Source organism: Chrysochloris asiatica, unplaced genomic scaffold (assembly GCF_000296735.1).
Source record: "Chrysochloris asiatica unplaced genomic scaffold, ChrAsi1.0 scaffold00127, whole genome shotgun sequence".
NCBI lineage: Eukaryota > Metazoa > Chordata > Mammalia > Afrosoricida > Chrysochloridae > Chrysochloris > Chrysochloris asiatica.
This window is the reverse complement of record NW_006408645.1, coordinates 3921099-3945841: the sequence shown is the minus strand read 5'-3', so window position 1 is coordinate 3945841 and position 24743 is coordinate 3921099. Positions and strand designations below refer to the sequence as shown.

Here is a 24743-nt window from a genome sequence, read left to right as displayed (position 1 = left end):
AGCTGAAATCTCCTTAGGCTGGAGAATGGGAATGAATCAAAACTCACTGGGAGAGACCAGCGCTGAGTTGATGCAAGACAGCTGGCTCCATGCTGGCCCAGGCCGGTGTGGGGGGCCCTCGGGAACCAGCTGGGGGCAGGGAGATGAGGTGGCTGAAAGCGTTACTCCGGGGCCATCAGCGTTTCCATCAACATGACATCATTTGACATGGCATGGACACAAGCTGCCAGAAGGAAAATGTGAAGATGTGAAATGCGCTGTTTGGAGCAGGCCCTAATGAGAAGCAGTACCCTCCCCAGGACAGGGCCTGGTGGGGCTGGCTTGCATTAGGGGCGGGTGGCAGCTATGAATTGGAATGGACTGGACAGCAGCGGGTTTGTGGGTTTGTTAGTCCACACACATTGCTGCCGCTGTGAGAACCTGAAGCTTGGACCCCCCAGGGCCCCTGCCTGAAACCGAGCGAGTGGATTGGCTGCCGCCCTTCCAGCTCCTCTCCTGAGGGGCTTCCTACCCTACTCCCTGGCTGCTTCAAACCGCCCTGAGTACTTAGGTTTTTCAAATGGACTGTTTTTTTTCCTGTCACTCCGGCGACTAGAATACTGTTGCTCAGGTTGGATCTCTCATTTTGATGGTCCATTAGACTTTCTTCTAGAAGTGGTGTCTGATACAGAGGTGACTTCTTTTTGAGTAAAATGTCAACACAAAATTTTAATCAAAGTCAACCACGCTCTTTAGTAGGTAGATTAGAGATGAAATGCTTCCAAAATGACTACACTCAGTGCCTTGGGATAATTCACTCAGCCTGTGATATAACATACTTAACATTTTGGGAGAATTTGATAGGCAAATGGAGGATACATCCTGCCCAGCCTGTGAGCAGAGCCACAGTTATGTATGATTAACTTAGTTTCTATCAGCTTTGAAAGAATTCTACTCTCTTCTCAGTTGGGTTGGAGTCCCAGGTGATGCATATTAATTCATGGGCTCAGCTGCTCACTGAAAGATTGGAGTTTCTAGTCCTTGTGAACAATTAGGTGTTGAAAGTCCTATGGACATCTATTCATAGGTCGCCATGAGGCAGTCATCAGCTAGTGGTACTGTCTAAGTTGGGAGAAGGATATATTGGGTCAACTATGTGGTGCTATGGGTTAATGCGCTGGCCTGTAAGGTCGGTTTGAACTGCGAGATCAGCGGTTCAGGCTCACCAGCCGCTTCTCAGAAACGCTATACAGGATTGCTATGGGTCGGAACCTACAGTAGATAGCACTTAACAACAGTTCCACAATGAGGTGGAATGGATGGGTTGGCACTTTGGAGAATGAAAGTTGATGTTTGTAAAATCCCTACTAAACACTTGGCACACAATAAAGGTAGGTTTCTTTCCCTTTTCCTGCTTTGTCCCATCTTAATTTGGCTTCTCCCAGAAGCTGGCCCTGAGTTGAGGGTTCACATGTCAGTGTAGAACACACCTTGGAGTTTTCCCCTTCAGTTGCTGTCCTCCTCCCCAGAGGCAAGAGAGCTGTGGCCCTTTATAGATTGAGGACTGCTTCAGGGACATCAGTTCCCTGAAACTTGTGGCCTGCCATGCATGTAGGCAAAGCCACCAGAAAAAGCTCACCAGAGAAGGGATGCAGATGTTTTATCGTCCTGTGTTCATGTCCACTCAGGCTTTTTCTTTATACTGTTTTGGTGAAACCTTTTGATGCACACAAGTGTCTAATTTTTAAGATGTGTCAAGTCATCTAGTTTTTCTGTTTGTGTGTTTTCAGGTATGTTTGTTAGTGTGTGCCTTGTACTAGGGGCTCTAAGTTTGTCCCTATTTTCCCACTGATGCTCTTGATAGTTCTAGGTTTTTATATTTAGGTCTTTGATCTGTCTTGAGTTTGTTTTTGTATGTGGGTGAAATGGGTCCTGATCTATTCAGGCTTTCTCTAACCTTAGCTAACTCATCTTGGGCAAGATAGTTCAAACCTCCTGTTCTCTCCATAACCACCCTTTCTAAGGGAGGGCAGGCATCGAGCTGCACAGCGCGCTCTGCTCAGCAGCTGTTGCCACCGCATTGATTGATCCATTGAGCCAACCTTGCAGCAGTTGCCCGTCTATAATCATGATCCCATGAAGCACAATGTGGGACTTCATGTATACGTACTCGTTCTTGCCGATTGACTGTTGCGCATGGAAGTTGTTGTCATTCAGAAGTAAATTGGCCAGAATTTGGTTCTAGATCCCTGCACTTGTTTGATTCTGTTGTCTTTGTGGTCAGTCTGAGGCCTTTTTTTTTGTCAGATAATGCAAATATTATACCACGAACTTGTGTGGCAGGAATAGCCCAGTACGAGACGTGCTGGGAAGGAGAGTTCTCGATTCAACTCCTCGCTGGATGGTTGTTTAGCCTGGAACAAGTCTTGTTCCCTCATGAGACCTCAGTTCCCTCATCTAAAAAATGAGGGTTTTGGACTAAATGGTCCCTAGAATTGCATAAAAGTTTCAACAGTACAAGTCTACCCCATTTCCATCAGGTGGATTTGCAACACTTATACAGGCGCTCATACATGCTCATACTTACACACGCTTTCCCACGTGCATTCTATTCTTCTACATAATGCCTCCTGGCATTATCAGGTATTGGGCCCTCCTGGTTATCAGTCTTTGGAAATCAACCATTTGCTGACAAATAAACAAGTTGGGGCAGATTTGCCCTTGCTGACCTGGAATCAAGACAGTTTGGGTCTGGCAAGATCCCTGAGATGGCAGAAGCCCAGGAAAACCTTTAGCTGTGTCAAAAATATGCTCCTGGTCAGCTGCACAATGTCCTTTCCTGTCTCTTCCTTCATATCTCCCCTAGTGGTTCATCCTTTGATGTTATTAAAAGCCATATCTGCTCACAAGTCCCACATGTCTGTCAGTTTGTCCTGCTGTGGTAGCTTGCATGTTGTTGTGATGCTGGAAACAATTCTATTGGTATTTCAAGTACCAACAGGTTTTAGCAGAACACCCAGACTAAGAACAGACTAGAAAGGAAGGAATAGGCAGTGTATGCTTCTGTGGAATTAACCCCTGAAAGCCCAGTGAGTAACAGTAAAGCATTGTCTGGTTTAGTGCTGGAAGTTGAGCCCCTCAGGTTGCGAGACACTCAGAGTACTATTGATGAAGAGGAGCTGCTTCCTCAAACTTGACCTTACTGAGGTAGATGGAACCGAGCTTTTGGAACCTTTATTTGCGATTGGGCCATGACTCAAAATGAGAAGCGTTAACTGCAGGCATCCATTAGCAATCAGAAAGTAGACTGTACAAAGTATGAGTCTAGAAAAATTGGAAGTCATTGAAAATGAAATGGAATGCTTAAAGATTGATATCCTAGGTATTAGCTGAAATGAACTAGTCTTGGCCATTTTGAATCTGACAATTATATGATTACATGATAGAGTATTGCAAGACCAGTGACTTCTTCATTGCAAATACCCTTTTTTACTAATGTAAATGGTAACTATGCGTATGGACCTCACCTGATGGAATACACAGGGCTCAAAATGAGTACATCTGTGTGTGGGAAAATATTATGGAGAAGCTTCATATCATCAGCCAAAACAAGGCCAGGGGCAGACTGTGGAAAGGCCATCAATTGCTTATATGCAAGTTTAGGGTGGTGCTGAAGAAAATTAAAGCAAGTTCATGAGAGTCAAAGTATAACCATAAGTATATCCCACCTGAATTTAGAGATCATCTCAAGGCTAGATTTGATGTATTAGACACTAAAGACCGAAGATGAGAAAAATTATAGGATGACATCAAGAACATCATACACGAAGAAAGCCAAAGGTCATTAAAAACACAGAGAAATGACCAAATGGGTGTCAGAAGCGACTCTGAAACTTGCTTTTGGATGTAGTGTAGCTAAAATCAGTGGATAAAATGGTAATCTAAAACAGCTGAACAGAAAATTTCAAAAACATCTTCAGAAGACAGAGTCAAGTATTATAATGAAATGTGCAAAAACAAAAAGGGAAGAATGCACTTAGTATTTTTAAACTGAAATAACTAATTAAAAATAAAAATTCAAACCGTCACTTGGAATATTGAATGATTCTATGGGCAAAATATTGATGGATGCAGCAAGCATCACAAGAAGATGAAAGGAATATAAACAGCCACTGTACCCAAAAGAGTTGACTGATGTTCTGTCATTTCATTAGGTACTATATGATTAAGAGCTGATGGTATTTAAGGAAAATGTCCAGGCAACACTAAAGATATTGGCAAAATTCATACCAGCAATAACAGCAAAGATCAAAAAGTAGAGGACAATAAATGCTGGTGAGGATGCAGAGAGACTGGGACGCTCTTGCATTGCTGGTGGGACTGCAAAATGGTCCAACCTCTCTGGAAAAAAATATGGCACTTCCTCAGGAGGTTGGAGATAGAAATAATTTATGATCCAGGAATTCCTCCACTTGGTATTTACCCACAAGAAATACGAGCCAAAACACGAGCAGATATATGCACACCAATGTTCATAGTAGCACTATTTACAATAGCAAAAAAATGGAGATAGCCTAAGTGTCCATCAGTGAAGAATGGATAAACAAGCTGTGGTACATACACACAATGGAATATGATGCTACCTTGAAGAATAACAAGGAAGCTGCAAGCCACTGCATAACATGGATGAACCTTGAGGACTTTTTGTTGAATGAAATTAGTCAGTCACAAAAAGAGAAATACTGCATAGGACCACTACTGTAAAAGACTAAGAAAAAGAACCCATACTAAAGGGGGAGGAATCTTTGCTGGTTACTGGAATGTGAGGGGTGGGGGGTGAGGGGAGGGAGGGGAAGGTGGAGCACAGGGTAGGGATTGGACAAAGGATAGTTTGCGTGCTAGGAAGGAGGGCAATACACAAGAAGGGGGAGGGGAATGGAAGAACAAGGCGGATGGGAAAACAATTAGGCAGGTTTGCATGGACTAAGTGGGACAGAGGTAAATAATGGTGTATGCACAAACTTGGTACAACAGGGCCCTGGATTACAGGGATTGAGACATGGTTGGAATAGACAAAAGAGGGGAAATATGTTAAGATGCTTGACTGTCTTTTGAATCTTGGTTTCCCTTGCATACCACTACAAAATAGGCACTGGAGGGGGAGAGAAAGAAATAGTCAGAAATATCACCATAGAAAGCGTCTAAGTCCGTCTTTTGCTTATAACTGATTGGCATACCTAAAATGGGGCTACAACGTACCTAGTGAAGGAGGCTTCTTGCGGAGCCTCTGCATTATATAAGACCATAGGTGGAATCCTGAACCCCATTCAGAATCTTCTGGGATGGGAAATTTCCAGTTGAAACAATAAGCAGACCAGCCTGGAGCGGCTAAAAGAACAGATGATACTTCTTGAAAGAAAGACAGACAGGAACAATACAAAACAATAACAGCAGTCCGACAGAGTACAAGAACAAGCAAGTTGCTTGTCCCGGAGACAGCAAGGTAAGTGGTCGGGTCCCCTCATGGCAAACCCCCTTCCAAGACTAAATATCAATGGGAATACATGAGCAGACATGCTCTATGATTGGTGACCATGTTCGTTACCGATAAGGGGAAGTGAGGGAAAAACAGCAATGAAGCTGCAAGCTAAGCTTCAATAGACTCCTGTGAATTGGGTGGAGACCTGGTTGGCCAGCAGTGTGGCAAGACCTGGGGACTCTTGGGCCCAGAGTCAGTGACATAGCCACAGAGGACTAGAATGGAGAGTGAAGTGTCCAGCTGATTATAAGAGAAGGCATATGCATAAGAACACCCACACTTGGCAGATAATACCCATTTGACCTGGCTTCAATGACTGGATGATCAGAGCTCAACTAGAAGAAGAAAGAAGAGGAAAAAGAAAAAAAAAAAAAAGAGTAATCTGATACAATTTGATGACCTTGACCTACATTTATGGATGCAGTAGCTCAAAAGAGGGAACAAATTTTTACAGCAAGGATCATTCCCACCTCCTCCATACACAGAGTAGACAGGGATGGGCAACTTGGACATTGGCTACCCAAAATGGGGGCTACGAAGGCAAAAAGTGACTGGCTTACAAGCTTTCAAAAGGGAGCCTAGATCCAGGGGGCGTGGAGGAAAGTAGAATCTCCACTGAGTAGTATACAATCTGTCTGGGCAGGGCTGATGAAAGGAGATAGGGATAGGTCTCTTGTGGTACAATGGTGAATAATAGTTATCAGGACTGACTGTGAGGGTTGGAAATGTACAGGTAGATGTTTTGTAGCAAAAGGAGGGGAGTGATTGACTTCGCAGTTCAGGAGCAGAGGTCCCCTGGGACCATCAAGGGAGAAGAGCAGAGTAGGGGACCCTCCCCAGAGAAGCAGTGACACCAGAGATGGAGGCAGACGATGATGTGGAGAGATGGAATGGCTGGGGACTCTAGACCCACAGAGGGAGAAGGGCTGTGTGCTGATGACCGGGGGGTGAGGGGACAGGCTTGCTGGGTATATATACCCTTTGGTTGGTTGATGATGCATGGAGGGGATTGTAACCATGAAAATGAAACAATATACAATAGGATAAATGTAAAGCTAATGTTTTCCCATGTAAACTATCACATAATTCACAATACAACATTAAAAAAAAAGACATTGGCAAAAAGCAAGGTTTCAGGAATGGACAGAATAGCAATTGAAATGTTTCAACAAACTGACACAGTGCTGGAAGCAGTCCCTAGTCTATGCCAAGAAACGTGAAAGACAGCTACCTGGTCAAGGTATGTCCACACCACAGAAAGGTGACCCAACAGAATGTGGAAATTTCAAACAATATTATTAACTTCACATGTAAGTAAAATTTTACTGACGATAATTCAACAAAAACAGTTGAAATAACACACTGACAGGGAGCTGCCAGTGTGGATTCAGGAAAGGAATATTACTGCTGACATCAGATGAATCTTGGCTGAAAATAGAGAATATCAGAAAGATGTTTGCTTGTGCTTTATTGACTATGTAAAGTCTGTGGGGATCATGACAAACGGTGAATAACATTGTAAAGGATGGGTATTCCAGAATGCTTAATTGTGCTCATGAGAAACCTGTATATAGATCAGGAAGCTGTTGTTTGACCAAGGGATACTGAATGGTTTAAATTCAGGAAGGTGTATGTTAGGGTTGTGTCCATTCACTATATTTATTCAGTTTGTATGCTGACCAAATAATCTGAGAAACTGGACTATATGAAAAACAGGATTGGAGGAGGGCTTAATAACTGCTTTTCATAGGCAAATGAACAACTTTACTTGCTGAAAGTAAAGTTGAACTTGAATCACAAAGAATATGAATTCAGTATGTATTAAAACTCATTGCAAAGAAAACAAAACTCCTCACAACTGGACCAAAGAACAGTGTCACTGTAAAGAGAACAAAGATTGGTATCAAGTATTCCATTTTGCTTGGTGGCACAGTTAATACTCATGGAAACAGTAGTCAAGAAATCAAATGATAAATGCTATACAAGGGGATCAATGTGAAGCTGATGTCCTCCCATGTAAACTATCACATAATTCACAATAAAGCTTTAAAAAAAAAGAAATCAAATGATATATCGCATTGAGCTATACCACTACCAACTACTCTGAAAGGGATCACCTTAGAAGGTCCCAGATAGAGTGGGAGACAATGTGGACAAAACCTCAAAATTATTAAAAAGACTGGACTTAGTAGTCAGAAACTGATTGGAGGAACCTGAGACTGTGGTGTGGGCCTTCATCACCCTTCAGGTCTAGGTAAGAATTCACCCTTATGGCTCAATTTTCAGGCAATCCATAGATAGATATATAGTGGGGACAACAAGACTATGCTCAGCATAGAATTGTGAACCATTGAAGATCCAAAGTTGAGAAGGCTGCAAAGCAGGGATGAAGTGGGATAACAATATTACATAGAGGGGTTTGCAATTGCTGAGATGAAACAAAATATGATTTGTTGAATGTGAAACTAATGATCTGCTCTGCAAATTTCCTCCCAATTCACAAAAATTTTCAAAACCAAAAAAACCACCCAAAACAAAACAAAAAAACTTTTTCTTAAAGTGCCAAAGAGCAGGGATGTCACTTTGAGGACCATGGTGCGCCTGACCCAAGCCATAGTATTTTCAATTACTTTTGATGTATGTCAAAGCAGGATAGTAAGTAAAGACCATAGAGTAATTAATGCATTACAATTGTGGTGTTGGTGAAGAATGTTGAAAGGACCAAGAACAGGCAGAACAAACAAATCTGTCTTGAAAGAAGCAGCCAGAATGCACCTTAGAAGTGAGGGTGGCAAGACTTCATCCCATAAACTTTAGACATATTTTCAGGAGGTCCTAGTCCTTGGGAAAGGACATCATGGTTAGTAAAATAGAGGGCCAATGAAAAAGATGAAGAGCCGCACTGAGATGGGTTGACGTTAGCTGCAACAATGGGCTGAAACGTAACAATTGTGAAGATGGCAGAGGAGCAGGCAGTGTATCATTCTGCTGTTCATAGGGTCCCTGTAAATCAGAGCTATGGTTCCAAGTCTACTTAAAGACACCTAACGATTTGGAAGTCTCCTGTCTTGTCACTTTTAAAATGCCACATTCCTCTGAATTAAAGTGTCACAGAACTGAATAAGATTCTCTGATCTAATACAATTTGTTGTTAAGTGCTGTTGAGTCGGTTCTGACTTATAGTGACCTTGTATACGGTTTGTGAGGAGTGGCTGGTGGCTTTGAACCACTGACCTTGGAGTTGGCAGTCCACTGCTTATCCTACAGTGCCACATCAGGATTCCTTGGTATGTACTACTAACCTTTTGGGTTTCTTCAGTGGAACACGTGTATTCTATATACATAAAGTTCCTGTGTGTGTGACAGTAGATGCTGCTGTCTGGCCTTGCACATCAGGTTAAGGTGATGAGTGTTTCTTTTAGGAGTGGGTCTCAGTGGGCCCCACTGTGGTCATATTTTTGTTACAATGATAAATTGGTTGCTGTCAAGTTGCTTCTGAGTTTGTTTGGTGATCCCATGCTAGTCACAGTAGAACTGTTCTCTGTAAGGTTCCCAGTGGCTCATTTTCTGGAAGCAGAGCTGAAGATCTTTCTTCCCAGCTCTGGTAGCGTAATGGTTACGAATCGGGCTGCGAACCTTAAGGTCAGCGGTTCGAAACTACCAGCCGCTCTGCGGGAGAAAGATGAGGCTTTCTACTCCCGTAAGGATTTACACCCTCGGAAACCCTGTACAGGGTCGCTATGGGTCGGAACCGACTCGACGGCACTTAACAACAACAACAACAACAACAACCACTAGGTGTTCTCCAACCTCTGATCTTCCAGTTAGTAACTGAGCACATCAATGGACTCAGGGGCTCCTGCTGAAATGATAACCCAAAAACAACACAAAACCTGCTCCTATTAAGTGGATTCCAAGTCATGGTGACACCCTTTGTGTTACATAGTAGAACGTCATCAGGCTCTCTTGACTGTAGTAATTATGGAAGCTGAGTGTAAGCCCTTTTTGTCTCCGACACCATGAGTTCAAATCACCAACCCTGTGATTAGTAGTCAAGTGAAAATCCTTTGTGCCAATGGCTGCCAGGTGTCTCTTTGAAAAGGTTTTGACTTGGGCCACAGTCCACCATGCAGTGCAGGACTCGATATCAGGTACAATGTGGATGTGGTTTTGTAAGGTGAGAGTGTAAGGGACCTTTGCACCGTATGTCTGTCTCTGCTAATGGCTGACCTCTTGTTTATTGGCAGGCCTGAATTACATTCTGACGGCTGATGTGTCCAAAAAGGAAAAGGGCCAGTCGCCCAGGGTCTACTTTGTGTTGCTGGGAGAGACCACAACTCAGGTCACGGAGAAGCTGCAGCTGGTCCACATGGAGGAGACATGCCATCACTACCTGGCCCATGTGAAGGTCAGTCCTTTCTTCTTGATCCACAGATTTGGATCTCTACAGAAGCTTATTGAAACAGGTGGAAACTTCTTTACTGGGCATTACTTACCCACTGCTGTCCAAAATTTTCTTTGCTGAGAAGTAGAGTAGTCATTTCTGTGATTTTACTGAGCTAGTCCCAACCTCTGAAGTGGACCAGGAGGTCAGTAATGGCCTCTGGTCTTTTGTCCTTTTGGAAAGTTTTTCATCTCCTGTTTATGAGCATTGGGAGTCATCTCTAAAGGAGAATCCAAAAAGCATTTGCTTATGGTGCTGAGGTGGTGCTTTTCTCAGTGGTCCACTACATACTAGCTCATGGTCTTGGTTAATGCATTAAAAATTCACTGGACTAGGTTTTTTTCCCTTGATAACTTTCTGCTTATTTTAGGAGTTCATGTTTTGGGGATAAGGTTTTGAATATTTTTCTCCTTTTGAGATTGCTCGTTAAATACATTTTGCTTCGAATCTGGGAGTTAAGACTTTGAGTAGCCACAGATGACCTCTCTGCACAGGCAGGCTCCAGTTTGGTGAGAGTCCTGCAGTACTTGATGTGACCAGATTGGCAGAGTCAGTGAGTACAGAAAGAACCTGTGTGATCTATGCCAGGTGGACGGTGGAATGAATGTGGGTTTTGACAATATTCTGTGTCAGTTTCTGTATCTCCCACCTTGAAAGGTGGGCACAGAATTACATATTCGGCAATGGACAGCCTTGTAGGAGCTTGTGTGTTATCTGAAATATATAGTAGTAGGCACTCAGTAATGTTATTATTTAGTTGGGCCACATGCAGAGGCCAGTATGCTAACCTTTTTGACTTATAAAATGGCAGTTTCATACTTCAACCTGATGCTATTAGCCAGTAGATTTCTGGCTGACAGTAAAAATAGTCCACAGATTGCTAATGAAGTATCATTCTATTATGGTATCATTAGTGCCAAACTAGGAGACTAACAGCTGCTTCTAAATGCTTCTGGGCTGTATATAGAGAGATGCCCACTTATCCATGGGCACTTAGACTGGCCCAGAGCCCATGAGTCCATGCCCCTGAGATGAGGTTCAGTGAGGCTGGCTTGGCTCTTCTGCCAGGACACGTGCGGAGGCTTGCCCAGACCAGCTGCCCGAAGACCCCAGGTGAAGGCCATTTATAAAGCTGTTACTGCTCCTATGAAAGCCAACCAGCCGGTCACCACTCTGTTTTAGATTGCATTGGCTCATGGGTGCCATGTACGGTTGATGGGTGAGGCTGCTTGCTTAGGACTGGCTCCTCTCCAAACATCGCAGGCTTTTTAGTGACCTTGCTTGCTCTTTACACTTTTCCTGGAGACAGAGCTTCTTCCTTTGGGTTTTCTCATGTTAGGTCTGTGCCACAAATGCTTTCCATCAGGTTTCCTTGTGACTTTTTGCTTTGGCTGAGAAGTGACAGGGAGCTTGCTGAGAGGACCACACAGGGAACTGCCAGAGGCAGGCAAAAAAAAGCGTGCTGTCGAGCCAGTTCTGACTCATGGCGACTCTATATACAGTTTCCAAGAGCAGCTGGTTTGAGCTGCTGACCTTGAGATTAGCAGTCCAGTGTTTATCCTCTGGTGGTGATATGCCGTGGAGTCAGTTTCGACTCATAGCGACCTTGTACAGGATATCCAAGGTTGTATATCTTTATGGGAGTAGAATGCCTCATCTTTCTCCCGCGGAACAGCTGGTAGTTTCGAACTGCCGACCTTGTGGTTAACAGCCCGATTCATAATCACTACACTACCAGAGCTTTTTATACTTATCCTCTTGTTGTTGTTGTTAAGTGCCTTTGAGTCGGTTCCGACCCATAGCGACCCTGTATAGGGTTCCCAAGGGTGTAAATCCTTACGGGAGTAGAAAGCCTCATCTTTCTCCCGCGGAACAGCTGGTAGTCTCGAACCGCTGACCTTAGTGTTTGCAGCACGATTTGTGACCACTACACTACCAGAGCTCCTTATCCTCTAGCGCTACCTAAATGATCAGTTTTACTACATCCTGATAATCTCATGCTCGTGAGATTTAGCAAACAAAAATTGAGGACTCTTAAATGTAAAGGTAGACATTGTGTAGCAAAAGGAGGGGAGTGGTTGACTTTGCAGTCCAGGAGTGGAGGTACCTGGGACCCTCACGGGAGAAGAGCAGAGAGCAGGACCCTATCCAGAGAAACAGTGATACCAGAGATGGAGGCACAGATGATGACGTGGAGAGATGGAGCAGCTGGGGACTCTAGACCCAGAGAGGGAGAGGGGCTGTGTGCTGATGACCGGGGTGTGGGGTGGCACGCTTGCAGGGTATACCCTTTGGTTGGTTGATGATGCATGGAGGGGATTGTAACCATGGCAATGAAACAATATACGATAGAATGAATGTAAAACTAACGTTCATTCTCCCATGTAAACTATCACATAATTCACAATAAAACATTGAAAAAAATACATACAGGACTCTTAGTTAAATTTGAATTTCAGATAAACAACTGGAACTTTTGTTAGTGCAGTAAAACCTCTGAGAGCCAGAACTCAATAGGACTGCTCCCCGCCTCTCCCTCCCCCCACATCTTACAAGTTTCCCCGCTATTGACAGGGTTTAATCTTAACCCCAGGCTCCTGGTATGGACTGCAAGGTCAGTTTGAACTGCAAAGTCAGTTTGACCCACAAGGTTGGTGGCAATTCAAACTCACCTCCTGTTCCTTGGAAACCCTATACAGAGTTGCTATGAGTTGGAACCAACTTGAAAGTTCTTAACAATTATAACAGTAACAACAGTCTTTACAGGAGCAGATTGCCTGGTTTTTTAATTCTGTGTAGTCGCTTGAACTGCCAACTTTTTGATTCTCAGCAGAGCACTTAACCATGGTGCTGCGAGGGCGCCTTTATCGTCCATGTTGTTGTTGTTAAGTGTCATCCAGTGGGTACTAGTAGCTGCGGGCCTCCATTCTGGGTTGTGTCCCGGATGGTAGAGCGCTTTCCGCCCTGAGGCACAGCTGCCTGAGGAGGAGGGAGCATGCCTGGCGTGGGGGTTTCCATCGGTGGGAGGCTGTGGTTGTAGAGGCTGTGGTTCCTGAGGAGGCTGAGGCAGCAGCAGGCGTGGGGGGTAGAGATGCTGGCAGCTGGTCTGGGACCAAGGTTTAGGGACTAGGGACTTCTCCTAGGGCTGTAAAAGCCCAGTATAACCTCTACTGCTGAGGAGTTTTCTTTTTGGGGCTGACTCACTCAACTTTCTAGACAAGTCAAGGAAGATAAATACAAGCATTCAGGCTTATCACACACCATATGGCCAGCAGACGGTGAGGCAGGCATGGAGAGGCCGGGTTTGCTTTGTTTAGGCTATCTTTAGGTCTTTTTTTCTTTAAGCCTAATCCATTCTTTTTTTTTTTTTTTCCTCCTTTTTTTAAAAATTTTCCTTTTCCCTAGAAGTTTTCATTCCATATATGGTGATATGTATCTATATTGTAAAACACAGCTTGGGTAACACCTGCCTCCTAGGCTCAGTACGCTTTGCAGTGCTTTGTTCCATTCTGGGCCGCCAACAATGGGGCCTCTGGGAGATACAGTTTTGTGATAAGCCACATCCTCCTGGGGGTGCTGGGTACATTCTCAGGCCTCACTGTGGTTGTGGAGCGGAGGCAATTCCAGCTGCTTCCTTAACCTCTTGGCTTTACAGCCTCCCATCCCATTATCTCCCTCCTCCCCAAGCCAGCACTGTTGCTGATGGGCCCCCTTCCACTAAGCACATGGCCTGGAGACCTCTAGTGGATGGTCACAGGAGAAACACAAGGTTCTTGGTAAATTAGCCTCAGTTTACCTTTCTAGCCTCACCTTCTATTACAAGTGTCTGGGCTCTTGTCAGGGCAAGCTGTCCCCTTTTCCCCTTCTCATGTCTCCCTGTTTTATTTATCAAACATCTCCAACATATCAGTCATTAGAGGCTCAGTGTTTGTCTTACCCATGTCAGCCATATAATATACCTCCTGCATAGATTTTGTGAATTTTTTTTACTTCATCACACATCTGTGGGATATTCTATTTTTCATTAAATTGACTGACTTTTTGCCTTGAATAAAATAATTGAAAACAGAAATTTTAAGCCCTCGTTGTAAGGAGAAAACCAATCATCACATGCCCCAAAGAGAAAGTATGTCTTCAGAAATAAATATATTGAAGACACTACAATGTCATCACATTCTCACTGCATTTCATTGTGTGCCAAAGCCTCAACAGACTCGGCCCGCTCTCCCTGTGTGTTCAAAAGGGGCATTATTGAGCACTAGGGAAGTGTTAAGGACATATTGGCACCACACTGGAACTTTCTCCCTAATGCAATCAGAACTGAAACAGAATTAACTGGGGAATAGCTTCCCAAATAAGTCAGTCCTATTACAGAGTCAGGAGTCCTGGTGGGGCGCAGTGGGTTAATGCACCAGACTGCAAAGCCGTTAGAACTGCAAGGTCGGTGGTTCAAGCTCACCAGCTTCTCCTCAGAAGCCCTATACAGGGTCGCTGTGGGTCAGAATCAGTTTAACGGCACTTAACAACAACATTACAGAGCCATGCCTGTGTGCCATTGGAAACCATCTCATGATCATCCTCTGCTTTGACTGGAGATACCTCACTCCATCGCTAGGATCCCTGGTGGTGCAATGGTTAAGGGTTCGCCTGCTAACCCAGAGGTTGCTGGTTTGAGCCCACTCAATGGCTTTATGAGAAAAAGACCAGGCAGTCAGCTCCCATAAAGATTACAGCCAAGAAAACCGTATGGGTGGTTCTCTGTCTCATGTGGTCACTACAGATTGGAGGACTGTGCCTGATGATGGTTTAACTGTTTATCAGGGCCCAGTCAGTGTGCAGGTATTGAATGCCCTCAGTACTAGTCACTTCTGGGGATTCTGCCATCAACATGTTCATCCTGCCTCCTCCTTTTTTAAAAAAAATTTTTTATTGTGAATTGAGTGGTAGTTTACATAGAAGAACATCAGTTTTGCACTCATCCTGTCGTATTTAATTTCACTGCAATGATTACAATCTCCTCCATGCATCATCATTCAACAGTATTTGCTTCTAATATCTCTGTTTAAGAAGCTCTGGTAGCGTAGTAGTTATGAATCAGGCTGCTAACCTCACGGTCAGCAGTTCGAAACTATCAGCGGTTTTGCAGGAGAAAGATGAGGCTTTTTGCTCCTATAAAGATTTACAGTCTCAGAAACCCTATGCAGGGCCGCTATGACTCAGAACCGACTCCACTGCACATAACCACCACCTGTTTTTTTTTTTTTTTTTTTTATGTACACAAAAACACTTAATCATTTAAACAACTCAAGAAAAAATTCTACAAGCCTACCTCCTGGCCACCTGCACACAGCTTTTCTCTTTCCATGAGTCTCGACTCCTCAGCTGCTCTATTTCTCCATGTCCTCATCTCTGTCTGCATCTCTTGTGTCGCTGCTTCTCTGGATAAGGTCCCACATTCTACTCATGCTCTTCTCCCTTGATGGTCCTAGGGTCCTTTGTTCCTGCAATGTTAGGTTAACTACTCCCCCTTTATGTTATAAAACTTCTACCTTTACAGTTGTGATAATCATAATTAATCATGATAACAGCTACTCTCTATTGAATAATAAGAATCTTATCCCCATCTCCTTTCACCAGATCTGTTTAGACAAGATGAAAACTATTCAGTGGGAATTCTACCTTCCCCTGCACACAATGAAATTAAACTCCCTCTTGAAAACTTGTAAGCCAGCCACTTTGTGCCTTTATAGCCCACCCATTTTTGGTAGCCATTGTCTAAGTTGGCCATTGCTGTCAACCCTGTATTACAGAGGGGACAGGTTTGATCCTTGATGTGAAGACTGTTTCCCACTCAGTTGGTATTTTGAGGTACTACATCTGTAAGTCAAGTTCATCAAATTGTTATCAATTTACATTTGTTTCCTTTATCAAATTTTTAATCTTTGTCTAGTTGAGTTCTGATCATATCAAGGCATCAAAACTAGGTAAAAGGGGTACTATCTGCAATTTGGGCGTTCTTATGCATCTCCCCTCACTTCATATCATCTGGACACTTCACTCTCAACTCTAGCCCTCCATGGCTTTGTCCTTGTTCATGGGCTCAGGTGTCTTCATGTCTCACCTCACTTTGGACCAACCAGCCCTTCACTTTGGACCAACCAGCCCTTCCCCTTCTCTCATCTCCATCTTCCTGCCTTTTTGGAGCTAATTCCATGTCATCTGACTCCTGATTGGGGGATAATAAAACACAAAAGCCAAAGTGGTTGCTACTGAATCGATGCTAACACATGGTGACTCCATTTATTACCGAGTAGAACTGAATTCCATAGAGTTTTCTTGGCTGTAATCTTCATGGAAGCAAATTGTTGGAACTTTCTCCCATGGTGCTTCAGGGTGAGTTCCTTTCAGCCTTTCACTTAGTTGTTGTTAAGTGCCTTTGAGTCAGTTCTTACTCATAGCGACCTATATAGAGTTTCTGAGGAGCAGCTGGTAAGTTTGAATTGCCAACGTTGCAGTTCAAACTGACCTCATAGTCCAGTGTTTTTCCTGCAGCATCACATCAGGACAGTAGTTGAGTGCAGACTGTTTGTGATACCCAAGGATCTTGCATAGAATAAAACTTTGTCACACTGAACCTTGTGGAAGTGACTGGTTGTGCCAGGTGGAATGTGGGACCACAGGGGGCCTCTGATCTGAGATGGTGCCTGCTCTGTGGACCTACTGATGGGGGCAGCTTGAGATGATGGAGGAAGAGGTTTGTGGATTCATGGCCTGTGCTGAAGTATAAATGCAAATATCATACCAAAACTCCATTGTTTTATGGTTTACATGCATTTACCTGGATGGTAACTGTGCTCCATCATCAATTACTGCATGGTGAATCTTTCCCTTTTACCTGGAAAATAGCATGCTAAAGCTGTTGGTCACCTTTTTAAGTCAAACAAATACCTAAAGAGTCTCAGGGCTCTGGAGTTGTGTTGTGGAGTTGGTTCTGACTCATAGAGATCCTGTGTGAGTTCAAATTCATAGTCCACTCAAGGTTCTTTACGGGAGCAGAAAGCCTCCTCTTTCTCCAGCAGAGTGGCTGGTAGAGTCAAACTGCTGACCTTGTGGTTGGCAGCCCGACATGTAACATCCTACGCTACCAGAACTCCTCTATATGCACGTAGTTAAGAATATTTAAGATACACTAAAAACGTAGTGGTTACAAATTGGGCTGTGAACCTTAAGGTCAGCAGTTCAAAACTACCAGCTGTTCTGTGGGAGAAAGATGAGGCTTTCTACTCCCGTAAAGATTTACAGCCTCAGAAACCCTGTACAAGAGTCGCTATGAGTCGGAACCGACTCCACGGCACATAACAAAAGATACTCAAGAAAAGGAAATCTTTGGGTCACTCTGTTCCTCTCCCAAAGACAACTATGGTTTCAATTTGTGGTGTCTTTCATGAATTTGTCAATAAATAAACAGAGCTGTTTGTGTGGACCTCTTTCTGTGTTACTAGCCCAGCTGTAGATTGTATAAACAAAGTTTTGTAAATTTATGCAATAAAATATTTAATTATTAGACGCTGTCTTGTAGATTCCAATTGAGCAACCCTATGTATAACAGAATAAAATTCTCCCTGGTCCTGCATCATCCTCAAAATCATTGCTATGCTTGAGTCCATTGTTGCTGCCACTGTGCCAATCCATCTTGTTTGGGGGCTTCCTCTTTTTTGCCAACCCTCCACTTTATCAAGCATGATGTCCTTCTCCATGGACTGGTCCCTCCTGATAATATGTCCAAAGCCTGAGAGACGAAGTTTTGCCAGCCTTGCTTCTAAGGAGCATACTGGCTTATAGCAATTGTGGGTGAATTTTCCTTGTAAGAGGCAATTTTTGGTTTACAGTTACTTGTGTATATACTGGGTTTTATACTTCTTCCAAGAGAGATTTGTTTTGAAATACTAGTTAGCAATAAAATGGATTGAATGACAGTTAAATGCAGAACATGAATGAATCTCAAAGGTCTTTGCTAAGTGAAAGAATCCAGACATAAAATGCCAATACTGTATGATTTCATTTATGTAACTCTCTAGATAAGGCAAACTAAAGAGACAGAAAGCAGATGAGTAGTTTCCAGGGGTCAGGGATTAGAGGCAGTGGACAGGAACTAGCTGCAAAGAGGCACGGGGGAACTTTTTGGAGTGATGAAATTACTCTAGAACGTATGGATGTATGACTGGATACATTTGTTAAAGCTCATGAAAATGTCCACTTAAAATTGGTGAATGTTTTTGTCTATCAATTATATTTCCATCAAGCTGACTCTGACTCTTTCCAAGGTGAATTTTCCCTGTTCTTTTTCACAGTTCCATGGCAATCTCTTGATTTATGTAACTTGTCCAAGGGTTCATTTAAATGTTACTTCCAAACTGACTTTATCTAGATTTTGTATAATCTTAATCTTAGTTTGATGTCTCTTTGTGGAAGCCCCTCATCCTGCCTTGGGAAGAGACACAGCCCCACCTAAACAGAATGACTGAACAGTAACAAAATGGCCCTTCCTGCTGTGGGCTCCTGCCCTGCCCTGCCTCAGACAGTTACCATGGAGTTGATTTGGACTCATGGTAATCCCCTATGTGCAGAGTTGAACTGTTTCATTGGTTTTTTTTAAAGCTGTGGACTTTCAGAAGCAGATCAAGTAGGCCTGTCTTTGGAGGCACCTTCGGGTGGGTTTGAACTGCCAACTTTTCAACTAACAGTCAACCATTGAACCGCCTAGGAAATCCACCTGCCTCAGATCGTAGTATCTTGGTTGTGGGTTTGTTAGGCCCTCCCAGAGGGCAGCATGATGGACCCTGGTGGTTCGTGAGGTGGCCTAGAGCCTTGTGTCCTCAAAAGGTGAACTTCTCCATTATCAGCAGTGGTCAAGGGTTCTGAGCCTTGAGGTGTGAAGGAGAACTGAGAAGATTTATCTCCTGTAGTAAGCTTGTGTCTTTGACAGGTTCTTCTGGTCTGCAGGTAGCACAGGTGGCTGGAACGTTTGTGAAAGGGTTGCAGGAAATGAGGGCAGGGGAAGGGGCAAGATTGGAGAGAGTAGACTTAATATGTGGGAAAAGATGGCAAAATGACTCATGTGGTGTGCTTGGGTTTTAAGGATGACTCTAAGGAATGGGAACGAGGTATTGGAGGCCACATTGGAAGTGGATCCACTGAATGTAGTTGCTCTGGCTGCCTCCTCTGGGAGGCCATGTGTGCATAGCTGCAGAACAAATCGAGAATGGAGGGCTTGTGGTGCCTGATCCACATGGAAGCCAATGTCTTTCATGAAATCTGTTTGGTCTAAATGTCTTAGACCATTGATTTCTTTCTTGGGTGGCATGAAGGGTTCTTGGTCTTCTGCACTTAGTACTGCTACAGCAGGCATTGTGGTTAGCAGAAGGAAGATACAAATTCTAAACCAATGGCTTTATTCACCTCAAATAATATTTTGAAGCAAGATCAGTATAAATAAGTAAATACAGGGCCATGAAACATACATGCTAATGATTTTATTATAAATTTATTTTCACTTTTATGAAACAAGGCTTATATTGTTTTTTTTTTTGTGGCTGAGTTTTCATTGTACGAGGAAATTTTTGGTTTACAGTTACTTATATTACTGGGTTTAATATTGCTGATTCTTTTATAATACCAGTATGCTTCTGAATGATGATGTCTATGATGATACTCATCATGCTTGGTCAGTGACAAAGAGGAAGACCCCAAAGGAGATGTATTGACACAGCAGTTGCAGCAGTAGACTCAGACAGCAATGATTTGAAAGGATGGTGCAGGACTGGGCTGTGTTTCAGTCTCTTGTACATTGGGTTGTTTTGAGTCATAACTGACTTGGCGGCGCTTAGCAACAAATGATAATAATGGCACACATGATGTGTGGCTACCATTTTGCTTTTGGCAAAATGACTCATGTGGTGTGCTTGGGTTTTAAGGACGACTCTAAGGAATGGGGACTGGGCATTGGAGGCCACGTTGGAAGTTAATCCACTGAATGTAGTCCTGCCAGTCTTGAATATTTGGAATGTGATTATAAAGATTACAAAGTTGCCTGTCCCCATCCCTACCATCCAGATTTTATGTGAACACCCTTGGTGATAGCAAATTTTATTCTCTGAATTGATTTGAATTTTGGAAGTAGCCACATTCCTTTTAGGATCCTTTCTAATAAAAGTGAGTTGGAAAGAAAATGAGGTGTAATGATAATAGAAATGGATAATAAAGAATTTAGTTACTAAACTCCCTTTGAAAGTGTTTCTAAAAAGCAAAAATCCCCCCAAATTCAGAGTAGGAGCAATGGAACAGCTGACCCTAATGGAGCAGAGAGTGTGTGTCAGTCAGTGCTAGTTACTAGTTTATATTTCATTTTCTCTTCACACCCAACTGAGGTGTACTTAACACTCTCCACTCCCTGCCCACCACCACCATTATGCAGTTTAGACAACAGGCATAGAGAACTTGAGTAACTTATTTAGTACTTTAAAGCACACAAGTGTTTGAGGTAGGATTTGAACACTCATTAAGTCTGACACCTAAAGTTGGGCTCATCCACTGTACTGTAACTTGTTGTTAAGTGCCATCCAGTTGCTTCTGATTCATAGCGACTCTAACTTAGTTGTTGTTATGTGTCGTGGAGTTGCTTCTGACTCATAGTGACCCTGCATAGGGTTTCTGAGGCTGTAAATCTTTACTGGAGCAGAAAGCCTCATCTTTCTCCTGCGGAACAGCTGATAGTTTCTAACTGCTGACCGTGAGATTAGCAGCCCAATTTGTAGCCACTACGCTACCAGAGCTCCTGACTCTAACTTAGTGTCTCATAAATAGAAGCTAGAGCTGAGTGTTGGTTGTGTGGCAGGCACTTCTCTAAGGGCTTTGCACAGATAAGAAGTTAAGTCTCTTGCCCTAGGCTGCAAAGCTAATGAGAGGCTATATTGCCTTTTGGGAGTGAGGTCTTGGAACATCTCGGGGATGTGCATTTGGTCTCAGAAGTGGTGGCTTTTGATGGTGGTATTTTTAAATAATTATATGCTTGTTTGTACATAACAAAGGAACCCTGGTGTACAGTGGTTAAGCACTCTGCTGCTAACCCAAAGGTCAGCAGTTTACATGCACCAGTGGCTTTTTAAGGGACAAGACCCCTCTTAATCGTAATCTCCTTTAGTGATGATTGTTGGTGTTGTTGTTGTTAAGTGCCATCAAGTCGTTTCTGACCCATAGCGACCCTGTACAGGGTTTCCAAGGAGCAGCTGGTGAGCTTGAACCACTGACCTTGTGGAAAACCTGATAGGGTGGTTTTACTCTATCCTGTATGATTGTTCTAAGTTGGCAGGAAGGTGTACAATAACAACAATAGTAAATAACAGCTGGCTTTCTAGGAAAAACAAACAAACGCCTGTGATTTGTAACACTTGCCAGTTTCTGTCGGTCAGAGTGATATCACTTAAGATGGAGTTAGGAAGAGCTGTGCAATGTTGTTGTTGTTAAGTGTCATCGAGTTGGTTCTGACTCTGTGACGCTGTACATGTTTTCCAGGGAGCAGCTGGTGGGTTTGAACCACCAACCTTTCAGTTAGTAGTCCAGTGCTAAGAAAGGTGTGCAACAGATTGTATTCTTTCACCATACTTATTCAAACTGTGTGCTGAGCAAATAATCCGAGAAGCTGGGTTATACGAAGAAAAATGTGGCATCAGGATTGGAGGAAGACTCATTAACAAGGCCCAAGGAATTGATGGAATACCAATTGAAATGTTTCAGAAAACTGATAAAACGCTGGAAGTCCTCACTTATTAGCAATAAGACCTTTGGAAGGCACCTACCTGGACAGCTGACTGAAGAAATCCTTATCTGTGCCCATTCAAAAGAAAGGTGGCCCAACTGAAAGAGGAAATTATCAAACAATATTAATATTACATGCAAGTAAAATTTTGCTAAAGATAATTAAAAAACGCTTGCAATTCGAAAACTCTGACAGGGAGCTGCCAGGAATTCAAGCTAGGTTCAGAAGAGGATGTGGAATGCTGATATCAGATGGATTTTGGTTGAAAGTAGACAATACCAGAAAGATGTTTCCTTGTGTTTTATTGACTAAGCAAAGCATTCTGCTGTGTGGGTCATGACAAACTATTTGTGAATAATGGAAATTCCAGAGCATTTCATTGTAATCATGGTACATAAACCAAGAGATAGTCATTCAAACGTAACAAGGGATATACTTCATGGTTTAAAATCAGGAAAAGTGTGTGTCAGAATCGTATCATTTCATTATACTTATTCAGTCTGCATGCTGAACAATCTGAAAAGCTGGACTATGTGAAGAAGAATGTGGTATCAGGATTGGTGGACGGAGCATTAACAACCAGTGATATGCAGGTAGTTAGATAATACAGCCTTGTTGGTGCAAGAAAGTGTTGAGAAGGTGAAGCACTGGCTGATGAAGATCAGAAAATATGGATTCAGTAGGGATTGCAACTGAGTGTAAAGAAAACAGAAACCATCACAACTGGACCTATAAGCAACAGCTTGAAAATTAAGAAAATAATGATGTCGTCAGCGATTTTATTTTAATTGCATTCACAACATTCATGGAAACAGTATTCAAGAAATTAAAGGACCTATTGCCTTGGCCAAATCTCTTGCAACAGACCTTGTTAAAGTGTTAAAGAGCCAAGATGTCACTTTGAGGACTAAGGTGTGCCTGACCCAAGCCATGGTATTTTTCAGCCATCACCTATGCATGTGTGAGCTGGGCAATGAGTAAGGAAAAACCGAAGAAGACCTTTGCGGACTTCTAGAAGATTTGCTAGAAGAATGAACAAATTTGTGTTGGCAGAAGTACAGTCAGAATGCTCCTTAGGAGCAAAGAAGGGGAGACTTCATTTTGCATATTTTGGGTGTGTTATCAGGAGGGACCAATCTCTGGAGGAAGACATCATGCTTGGTAGACTAGAAGCTTAGCAAAATAGAGGAAGATCCTCAGTGAGGTGGACTGTCAGTGGCTGCAACAATGGGCTCAAACTCAACAAGTGTGAAGACAACATAGAACTGGGCAGTGTTTCATTTCTGCTGGGCCAAGAGTTGTGATCCACTGCTGATCCTACATCAGAGAATAGGAGTAAAAAAACCATGAAAATGCTCAGCTAAAATTAGTTTGAACCTGAGTAAACTTTTGACAAATCTCTCTCTCTATGGATACACACATACACACATGCATATACACACATATATATACATTGACGTAATAGACTCAGTAGTGAACTCAAACACACCAAAGATCCTGAAGATGGTATCCGGGGCTGGGCAAGGGCAACTTTCTTCTGTTTTATATAAGGTTGTCATGGGTCAGAGCTGATTTCATGTCAACTAACAATTATACACACACTTATACGGAAGCATGGACTCCTGGTGGTGTGGTGCTGTAGGATCAGCACTGGATTGTGAACCACAAGGTGAGCAGTTCAAACCCACCAGGTACGCCTCAGAAACCATATACAGGGTCAGTATGCGTTGGAATTGACTCAACGTCACTTGACAACAATATACATAAACGTATATGTGCATATACCATTTTAAGTAAATTATTTTTAGTTGAAAATAATGTTAGACTTAGGAAAGTTCCTTCACCCACATTCCTCAAATCTTAACATCTTTCACATTCCCTGTGTTATTTTCTATCTAGCCATATTTTTTTTAACTGAAAGTTGCAGACATTATGTCCCTTTACATATATCAGTGTATATTTCTCAGGAACAAAAACATTCTTTTATATGCTCACAGCACAACTGTGGCCATCAGGAAATTAAATGATGCATTACTGTTGTGTAATCTGTAGACCTTATTCATGTTCCACCAGTTGTTCTATTAATGTCCTTTGTAGTCTAGGAAAATACCGGATCATGTGTAGCTCTTGGTTGTCATGCCTCCTTTAGTCTGAAACAGTTGCTCATCTTTGTCTTTTATGACCTTGAGAGTTTTGGAAGGGGACAGATCTGTTATTGGATAGGACATTCCTGTTGGATTTGTCTGTTTCAACATGATTAAATTTAGGGTATACATTTTCTCCAGGAATACAGACGAATAGTTGTTGTCATATAGGACACACACACACACACACGCACATATATGTATACACATGCATGTATATACACATATATGTTGTTGTTAAATGCTATTGAATCCGTTACGACTCATAGCGACCGTGCATAGAGTTTCTGAGGAGTGGCTGGTGGATTTGAACTGCTGACCTTATGGTTTGCAGTCCAGTGTTGATCTGACAACATCACACCAGGCAGGAGTCCATATGCATATATACGTAATATATATGTATATGTTGTTGTGTGCTGTTGAGTTGGTTCTGAATGATGGCAACCCTGAGTAGGGTTTCTGAGAGTGGCTGGTGGGTTTCATTGCTGGCTTTGCTGTTAGCAGTCCAGTTCTCATCCTGCAGTACCACAACAGGGTTCCTGTATGCATGTGTGTGGATCTGAAATGCATGTGTATAGTGGTGGTGGTGGTGGTTTGCTGCTGAGCTGGTTCTGACTCATAGAGACTCTGTATAGGATTTCCCAGACTGTAAATCTTTAGGATCTTTCTCCATCAGAGCAACTGGTAGATTCGAACTGCTGACCTTGTGGTTAGCAACCCAGTTTATAATCCACTACACCACCAGGATTCCTATATAATGTATATGTGTTTATATAGTATATATGTATACACATATATCTATACGCATGTGTATACATATAC

The 24743-nt window shown here is 42.8% G+C and overlaps 1 protein-coding gene across 1 annotated transcript in view; it reads left to right on the top strand.

The window, feature by feature from the left end:
• The window catches only part of ITGA9 (integrin, alpha 9), a 497442-nt gene that overhangs the window by 130992 nt on the left and 341707 nt on the right, over positions 1-24743 (top strand). Inside the window, exon 15 of the mRNA XM_006869158.1 lies at positions 9766-9926. Coding sequence (XP_006869220.1) covers positions 9766-9926 — 161 coding nt within the window. The remainder of the gene's footprint in view (positions 1-9765; positions 9927-24743) is intronic.